At 41.5% G+C, this 9,387-nt stretch overlaps 1 protein-coding gene across 1 annotated transcript; it reads right to left on the bottom strand.

The window, feature by feature from the left end:
- Positions 1 to 2,497: 2,497 nt before the first annotated feature.
- On the bottom strand, positions 2,498 to 9,114 carry LOC143826295 (olfactory receptor 14A16-like). The gene is made up of 2 exons (XM_077315035.1): positions 8,213 to 9,114; positions 2,498 to 3,535 (listed from the first exon to the last, which is right to left on the bottom strand). The coding sequence occupies exons 1-2, from the start codon at positions 9,112 to 9,114 to the stop codon at positions 3,346 to 3,348; spliced, it is 1,092 nt and encodes a 363-aa protein (XP_077171150.1). The 3' UTR covers positions 2,498 to 3,345.
- Positions 9,115 to 9,387: the final 273 nt, after the last annotated feature.

Genomic DNA, 9,387 nt, shown 5'->3' with positions numbered 1-9,387 from the left:
AAAATAAAGCAGTGGACAGGAACTTCCTTGCAATTGGCTGGCCGTGAGGTGGCAGGATCTGCCCATGCTGTGCTGACATTCCTTGTCTGTGTTTTGCAATAAAGCTATGACCTAATTATCACAAAAGGATTTGGGTAGTGTCCTCCTTTAAGGTCTCCATTCATACCCACCTGACATGCAATCCCTCCTAAAGGGATAAGGGGACATGTGTATTTTTAAAGCTGGTAACATACTCTGACCATAATATCTCATTTGTCAAGAAAGCAAGGCATTTCAAAATTGGCCACCAGATTCAAGATGGTCACTGAAGCTGCAGGGCCAAAAATTAAGGGAATTGGAATATCCTAACCTCGCTTATCCCAAGAAGCCCTCAACGGCCCATTATGCATGGCCGCCGAAACAGCGATTTCGGGTCACATGGAAAACGCGGAGGGGGAAGAAGTGAAGCAAACCGCTTATGCACGGGACAGGACACAACGGCGGCAAAACCCAGAGTAACCGATTATGCACGCGGAGACCCCGGCGCCACTTCTGGTTGTGCCCCGGTCACCCGGAAGCTGCACTTTCTTCCGCATTTCGCTAACGTGGCTTTTTCTGCAGCATGCACCAAATCTGCGGCCGGTTGCAGCCGGCACCGTGCGTTATCGGTGATTTTAGTCGCTGCCATTCCACCCCGAATGTGCGCTATTCCCCCCGTGCATAATGGGCCAAAGTGTCTTTGAACACTCTTGCGAGTAAAGGCTCAGGTGTGTCAATTTCAGGTACATGTAAATTATAGCCAGCATATAGGGCACAATCATCATAACCCATCCTAGCATTGAAGTCTCCTCCAAGTATAAAACGTGCAAGGGGATGAGCATGCATTAGTTGACTTACATAGTTCTCAAAGCCCTCCCAGGAAGCCTCCACTTCTGCTTTTGTTCCCCCTGGGGGAAAGTATACATTTACAAGCAAGTATTTCATCTGTTGGAATGACAAGATCACAGCCATGGCTAGCTGTCCAAAATTAGACAATGATTCTGATTTTATCGTTAGCTGAGTGGACACTAAAATGGCTAGCCCCCCTTTTGCTCTACCATGCAAAGAAGCCTGTGCTGGAAGATCAAATGACTTATAGCCAGGTAAATATGGGGAATTTAGAAGCCATGTCTCCTGAACCATGATAACATCAAAGATGTTAAGAAGCTTGGAGACTTGTGGATCAGTTTTCCTATTAATCCAACCTCTGGTGTTCCATGATATCAAGGTAAGGTCCTGCCCTCCCACAACCTCTTCCCTCAGTTCTTGCTTATCTAGTCAGTCCAAAGTGATAAGATCCAGTTGACCATCTTGATCATTGAAAACACATCCATTCTTTGGTGGCAAAGGTTCGTTCCCCATGATGTGTTGATGTTTCTGTGGCGAATTATTATTAAGCAGCATCTGGGGTAGTTGTCCAACACAATCACTGGTGTTCTTATGTATGGAAGGCACATCCAGATTCACATCAATGGGCTGAACTGATTCCTTCATTGTACTTACATTTTCATAAGGGGTTGTATAGGCCGTTTCCATTCTATTTACACTGGTCGCTACTTCTTCTAATTTAGCCCCAAGATCCTTCAAGCGTGATGTTATTGCATCCTGTTCAACCTTGGGCAGTTTTCCAAAAGACTTTAAAAGATCTTCTTCTATCGAGTTTTCCAGATAAAATGTCCCACTCTCTGTCTCTTTTTGTCCATTATTTTTACTTTGATTAGTCAGTGACTGTTCTGATAAATTTTTATTCGAAGCTGCTGGGATATGTTTCAAGACTGATTCTTCTTTCAGCTGATGTTTATAGATTAAAAGAGGCATGATGTCAATGTTCTTAAATACCCTACAAGGGAACAGCCCCATCCTAGTTAGCCTTTCCTTCTGCCTCATCAACAGCCTAGGGATAGCTGCAGAGCTAAAAGTTAATACTACTTTTGTTGTTTGTTTCGGGCTGTTTAGCAACTCCGTTGCAATCAGGTTGATGGAATATAGTGGTCTCCTTAAGATGTTGCTCAGATGTCTTATTGCTATTCTTAGAGGGGCCCATGGTGGTAGGAATCCTCCAAGTGGGCAGACTGTCAGGCAAATTTTTTCTTTTTGGAGAATAAGCTTCTGGATATGAGACAGTGGTTGGATAGTCTGAGCTGTTGACCAACCAATACGTCCAGGCTTCTTCTCTAATGGCTTAGTGAAGTACTGGGCATTACTTCCTTGTTTTGACTGTACCACATTTATTAATGATTCAATTTTTAGAGAGAGATCTCTCAAATCCTTTTTGATATCACCTACCATATCAAAAATACTCGATACAGTACTTGCGGTCAGAGTTGCATATCTTGCTATTAAGCTGGCTCCAGTCTCCTCACCAAATACAACTATGCTGGACTTATGCTGGCTCAGATGGCACATAGATTGGATTTAGTTATTTTAAATGGTGCAGCAATTGAGGACCATCCAGCGGAGTTTACATTTTGGGCTGGGGATAAAATGAGTACAATTGATTATATAATTGTCTCTAAAAATCTGATACAAGTTCTGAGGTCATTTGAGGTTTCATCCTTCTATGATAGTGACCATTTTCCCTTAGTAATATCCTGTACTCTTCCATTCAATCGGCTTCGGCTAACCCAGTGCTTTGAGGGGCTTGCAGCTGATGAGAACTGTCTACCAAGAATTAAATGGAACATCAAGACAGACAAAATAATTAATGATCTGTTTAGCCTAACATCTTTTATTAACAAAACAAAAGAATTTCTCTCTAACTCTGAAAGTACCTCAATCCTAAACAGGTATGAAAGCCTGATTGAGGTCTTTCAGGATGCATTATCTAATGCTATGCAAGGTAAAAATAAGCAGACAAACAGCCATTCCAATACTTGGTTCGATGGAGAATGTAGAGCCATAAAACAGGCCCTAAGAGATAAATACATATATTATAGAACTGATCCCTCTGATGTTATAGGAAATGAGATCAAGCAATTAAAACAGAAGTATAAAAGCGTGATTCTTGTTAAAAAGAAGAAGGCTGCTCTAGAAGCCTGGGAACAAATCAGGCAAGCTGTTCTCGATAAAAACTCATCTTGGTTCTGGAAACTAGTGTCTGATTGTAAAGCAAAATCAGTTTCAGCTTCAACCATCCCACCGGGAATATGGGAAGCACATTATAAGGCGCTATACTCTTCATTAGAGATAAAGCTAATTCAGGCAACAGATGTGGGAGAGCTGACCAGGATACCGGAATGGCCACAAGTTAATCACTCTGAAGTCAAGAAGCTCATTGGTACCCTTAAATCAGGGAAAGCCCCTGGCTATGATTTAGTACCTCCTGAACTAATTAGAAGGAACATAGAATGGTGGGTGCCAGTATTGGCTAAGCTGTTTACAACAATTGATAGAACAGGTATCCTTCCAAAAGGTTGGGAAATAGCAGTGGTGGTACCCATATACAAGAGAGGAAATAGGAAGGAACCCCAAAACTACAGACCAATAAGCCTCCTCAGCACCATAAGTAAGCTGTATGCTAGGCACCTTTGCTGGAAATATAGAGACTGGCTAGAAGAAGAGAACATCCTAGCAGAGGAACAAGGAGGCTTTAGAGAAGGATATTCCACACTGGATCATTGTATGCTGGTAGATCACCTAATAGCTAAATACTCCTCAAAGAAATCAACCTCCCTTTATATCTCATTTGTTGATTTTAAATCTGCATTTGACTCTATTCCAAGAGATCTGTTATGGGCCAAATTAGGCAGGACCTCCATTGACAGGAGGCTACTTGTGCTTATTAAAAAACTACATGAAAATACTGCCATAAATGTAGCCCTCAAGGACATCTCACAGATTTAATCAAGACAACAAAGGGAGTTAAGCAGGGATGCATATTGGCCCCCCTCCTATTTAATTACTTTATTAATGACATTGGCAGCTATCTCAAAAACCCAAATTTCCATCCTCCAAAAATCAGTGGAAAACACATCTCATTTTTGCTTTATGCCGATGATCTAGCCTTATTCTCTAGGACTCCCATAGGAATGAGAAGAGCTTTGAGTGCCTTAAACTTGTATTGCCAAGCAAACTACCTTGAAGTGAACCATAATAAAACTCAGGTGATGGTTTGTGGAAAGAGGCCAAAATCTCACATTTGGAGAATAAATGGGACCCTGATAGAGCAAGTAAAACAATACAAATATTTGGGAGTCATAATTCAGGCCACACAAGCTAGAACTGCACATATAAATTATATCTCATCAAATGCGCAGAAAAGCTCAAGTGCAATTCAGAAATTTTTTTGGCAAAAAGGTGGAAGATGCATACAAGCGGCCATCAACATCTTTAAGGCTAAAGCTCTTGCACAACTAACCTATGGGGCCCCAATAAGCATCTCTGGCAATCTATCTAACCTAGAGAAGGTCCAGTCTAAATTTCTGAGAACTATTCTCCAATTGCCAAATAACATCTCCAATATCGCAATTAGGATAGAGACTGGAATGGTTAATGTTCAGACTAGGCTCTGGATGGCAACCCTTATGTTCTGGCTTAAACTGGTATTTCGGCAGAGGGGTCTTATCAGCCTTCTACTAACAGACTCATTTGTCGCACCCTGGCTAAAAGCACTACCAGAGAAGCTGTGTTCCTATGGTCTGTCCTATCAATTTATTCTGGGCCTGGGACATGACAAAGCGAAAGAATTAATAAGGAACAGAGTAATAGATGTAGAAAGACAGCATGATATCAATAAGATATTGGACCCACTTTTTGGGAAAGACCTTCTTAACAAGGCTGTCTTAATGCCATATCTAACTGATCTTCCACATTCTGAACAAAGAAGATCTTTTACTCTTCTCCGCTATAATGCCCTCCCTTCCGCTTTCCTGGAAGGAAAGTTCAAGGGGCTACCGATAGAAGCACGTAAGTGTGTCTGTGGCGAAGGTCAAATAGAGACAGCTGAACATGTCCTATTTGAGTGCAGGCTCTATCGTCACATCCGTACAAATTCACTGGCCTCATTGCTCGCAGAATGCCCCAGAGGTTTGAGGAAACAGCGTCTTAAGCTACTACTTTCAGACACAAATAAAGATCTAACAAAAATTATCGCTAGATTTGCTTGGGTAGCTATAAAAATAAGGCAGAGCTGGACCAACCCTGTTCCCTAGTGTTTTTTTTTTTTTTCCTCTCTCTCTCTTTTATACTGGATCTATATACAATTGTTCTTATTTCTTAGTTTTCACCCATTTATAATTGATTTTATATTTGTAATTTTATGCTTTTTTACTGGCTGGTCTATGACCGTAAATAAATTGATTGAATGGGCCAAAGTGATTTGCAATAGAAGCTAAGGTTGGCTACGGCAGGCATAAATGTAGCTCAAGGCCAGACGGACTGGATGATGAAAGAGACATGCAATGGGAAGCAGGTTAATTATTCTTGTTTGCCATGTGCTGCAGACCCACCTGCCCATTCTCAATACCATGGGATTAGCCAGTCACCATTTGAGGCTAAGCAGGAATTTGGGGACCTTCTCCTTAGACAGGGCCTGCTTTGTGATATTCATGCTGGTAGAATTGTTCTTTTTTAAGGACGATTGCTTAACTGTTTAGGCCACAACTAGTTTAGGAGGGATATGGTGGGTTGCCCATGTAGGTAGAGATAAGTGGGGAGTACTCTGAGTCATCAGGCATGGTCGAAGTTATGTCCTGAACAGACAATCACAAGCTTGATGACAGGATGGGTCTTGTGAAGGGGTGCAGAGCAACATCTTCCCCAAACTGTTGAGGCTAGTTACACCCATTCTGCAGTTTCGTGTCTTCATTTAAGGTGCTGAGGCAATAAGATTTGAAATAGGCCTCTCACTTCAGAAAGATCATGGCAATTACAGTGCCATTCAGGTATAGAATCAAAATATCGAGGCTGTCTGGAACCCTCACTACCACCACCCATATACTAGTTGCATTGGAAGCTAAAGGGTTCAAAACTGATGGACAGTTTCAAGGTGGCAATGAGACATGCAGTGCCAAGAATTAGGGGAATAGAGACATCATGACTCAGGTTATGTAAAGAAACCACCCATCCCCATGGCATTTGCCAAGGCAGGCAAAACTCATCAGAAAATAAAGCTAGTCATGGGGAAACCAGCTACCAGTATAATGATTAGGGTTGCCAGCTGCAGGTTGGGAAATACCTGGTGACTTTGGTGGTGAAGTCATGTGTGGGAGGGAACTGAGGCTGTGTGGAAGCTCAGTGGCGTATAATGCTCTGGAGTCTACCCTCCGAAGCAGTTACTTTCTCCAGAGGAATTGATCTCTTTGGCCTGGAGATGAATGATTCCACGGGCTCTCCAGGTCCTAGTTTCCACCTGAACATTTACAGTCAAAAATAGATATAACACTAGAATGCTAACAATAAGTAGAGACTCATATACAACATATATTAATAAATACAGTGATGTACAACAACCATTAAAAAAACCCAAAGACTTTCAAATAGATCCACTCACTGTGGGAAAAATCAGATTAATTCATTGGAGGTTATCTTTTCCATGCCTGGTGGAAAATGTCCACAGAGTCACAGTATCAATATCAGCTGGAATAAATGTTTCACAAGAGTCCTAATGTGAACAAAACCAAGGACGAACAAAAATCCCAGGTATATTTTTCTGTTTCATGTATCTTCATACAGGGTCAACTAGAACTCACAAATATGTCTTCTTGTCTTCATATTGGCCTGGTGGACCACAGCCTTGCATGAGAATATTTTCAGATAACAAAGTAGAAATACACACAAGAGGATGTGTACAAACAGGGTATGTGTGTGTGGTTCAATTAACCTTACAGTTATCAAAAGAATTCCTATGTTCCTACTAGAGGTTAACATTAAGCACAAAGAGAAGTTCTTGTCTTCAGAGTCTTTAATATAATCAAAACAAGTCTTCAGAATCCTTAATACAATCGAAATAAGACCAGACTCCCAGGTAATGTCTAGTTTCATTGTAAGACTTCTTCAGCTTAATAATAAAGATGACTGCAGGCAACCAAAAAATTCAAAAATGAGCACAAGGTCTCTTTGGAGCAGATTAGAAATCAACCTTTGAAGTACCCAGAAGCAGAAATTGTCTCTGGGATCTGAGTGGGGCTGGGAGACTCAGATCTGGCTGCTTCAAAGACTGAGGAGTGCTTTGAAACCCCCAGTAGAAGAAGCTGTCCCTGGGATATAAGTGAATATGAAAGACACTTCCCCTGATTCAAAGGATTCTGCAGAAGGGTGCTTTGAAGCACCCAGTAGAAGAAGCTGTTCTCAGTGTCTAAATTGAGTTGGGAGAGGCTTCTGCTAAAAGCAGAAGCTATCCCTGAGAGTTGATTAGTGCTGTCCCAGCTCAGTCTCAGTTGCTCCAAAGACTTTTGCATACAGGCACTTGGAAGTTCCCAGTACTAAAACTGTCCCCAGAATCTGCCTGGGGCTGGGAGAGAGCTCTTTCCACTGTATGCAGACCTGATGTTCAGCTGGGACAGCAGGAGCTAAGAGCTCCTGCCACCCCTGTTGACATGTTTAGTTGAATATCCCTAAATAACCACACCACCACCCAATAGCCAAAACAGATTCCCTAATTGGTATTCAGATTAGAAAATACCAAACAATACAGGTTAGGGTATTTTGGGGTATTTTCTTCTGGCTTGGTTAAACTGAATGCACATACCTAGGTAACAGTTCTATAGCTTAGGGGTGGAGCATGTTTATAATGTGCAAAAGAACTCAGCCCAGTTCCTCATGTGCCAGTTGCATTACATTGTCACACCAGTTTTATGTCTTCTGGAGATTCAAGCAGTTTGAAGGGCCTGATCTAGGAGACATGAAATATTTTGTTTTACAAGCCAAGGATTATTTGTTGTAGCATTTTAAATATATATATATATATATCCTATTAATCAAGGATGTAGAAAGACTGCATATTGCAGAAGCAATGGAAGAGTGGTGTAACCCTTATCCTACACATCCCTACCACATTGACAACTTTGACAAAATAACACACTCGTTTAAGAGCTTTCCTTCAAAGCTATCCATGAACTCATAAAATACTCTTTTGCTGAGGTTGTCCTCTAATGTTTCAACGACGTTTTGGCTATGAACATTCTTTTATGCCCTGGAACAAAACTGATAAGAGGAAACCTTGCTTTCCTTCCCAAAAAAAATGCCACATCTTAACATTTTCCATAGTGCAGCTTTGATATCCCTGTTCCTCATTGTATAGATGACTGGATTCATCAATGGCGGTAACACAGAATACAGAATAGCAATCACCAAATCCAGGTCTGAAGGGGACTGTGAGTTGGGCTTCAGACAGGCAAAGCTTCCAGTACTGATGAGCAAGGAGACCACAATAAGATGGGGTAGACATGTGGAGAAAGCTTTGTTCCTGCCCTGGGTGGTGGGGATTCTGAGCACTGACTTGAAAATGTGCACGTATGAAGCAATTATGAAAGCAAAACAAGAGAAGACTATAAATTCACTAAAAACAACAACTCCAACTTCAATTAGGTACAAATTGTCACAAGATATTTTCAGTAGTTGTGGGATCTCACAGAAGAACTGGTTGATGACGTTGGAGCAGAAGGTGATGGCAAAAGTACTACCAGTGTGTAAGCCTGAGTAAAGGAGACTAGCAACCCATGCACTGGTTGCCATCTTGATGCAGACTGTTCTATCCATGACCGTTTCATAGTGTAGTGGGTCACAGATGGCAACGTATCTGTCATAGGCCATACCAGTGAGGAGGAAATAGTCTGTTGCCAAGAAAAAGATCAAGGAATACACTTGTGCGACACATCCAGAGTATGAAATCTCCCAGGTGTTCAAGAGTGAATTAACCATGGCATTTGGGATGGTGACAGATATGGATCCCAGATCAAGGACAGATAAATTCACCAAGAAAAAGTACATGGGAGTATGGAGCTGCTGGTCCAAGGATACAACTAAAATGATGAGGAAGTTTGCAGTCAGAGCTGCCAAGTAAATAACTAATAAAAAAATGGCATACAATACGTTTTGCTCCCAGGTGTCAGAGAAACCCAGAAGAAGGAAAGTTGTTACAGTACTTGAATTAGGCATTTCCTTGCATGGACTTTTTCTGGATTGCTGTTGAGGGAAATGAGAGCGGATTCAGATTTTAATGAAGGGAATAATATCACTGGGTGGGATCCAACCATCTCTCTTTCTCTCTCTCTGCTCTATTTTATCCAATTCTTCTTTCTACTATACCCTTTTTGCATGCTCAAAGTGGACCCTACGTTCCTTTCGGTCCAAGAGAAAAGATAGTTGGATCCAAGGCACTAACTTTTACCTCACTTGTGATGTTTCTAATGTTTGAAACTCAATGATAGC

This window comes from Paroedura picta, chromosome 16 (genome assembly GCF_049243985.1).
Source record: "Paroedura picta isolate Pp20150507F chromosome 16, Ppicta_v3.0, whole genome shotgun sequence".
Taxonomy (NCBI): domain Eukaryota; kingdom Metazoa; phylum Chordata; class Lepidosauria; order Squamata; family Gekkonidae; genus Paroedura; species Paroedura picta.
The sequence above is the reverse complement of the archived record's forward strand: the minus strand, read 5'-3'. Positions and strand labels throughout refer to the sequence as shown.

What these genes read in the sequence shown, in the direction of transcription:
- LOC143826295 (XM_077315035.1), bottom strand. Translation starts at nt 9,114, where the DNA reads ATGCCTAATTCAAGTACTGTAACAACTTTCCTTCTTCTGGGTTTCTCT. An exon ending in AAAGCTGCACTATGGAAAAT is followed by an intron (nt 3,536 to 8,212) that starts GTTAAGATGTGG and finishes AAAGGTGCCTAG; the next exon opens with CATACAGCTTACTTATGGTG.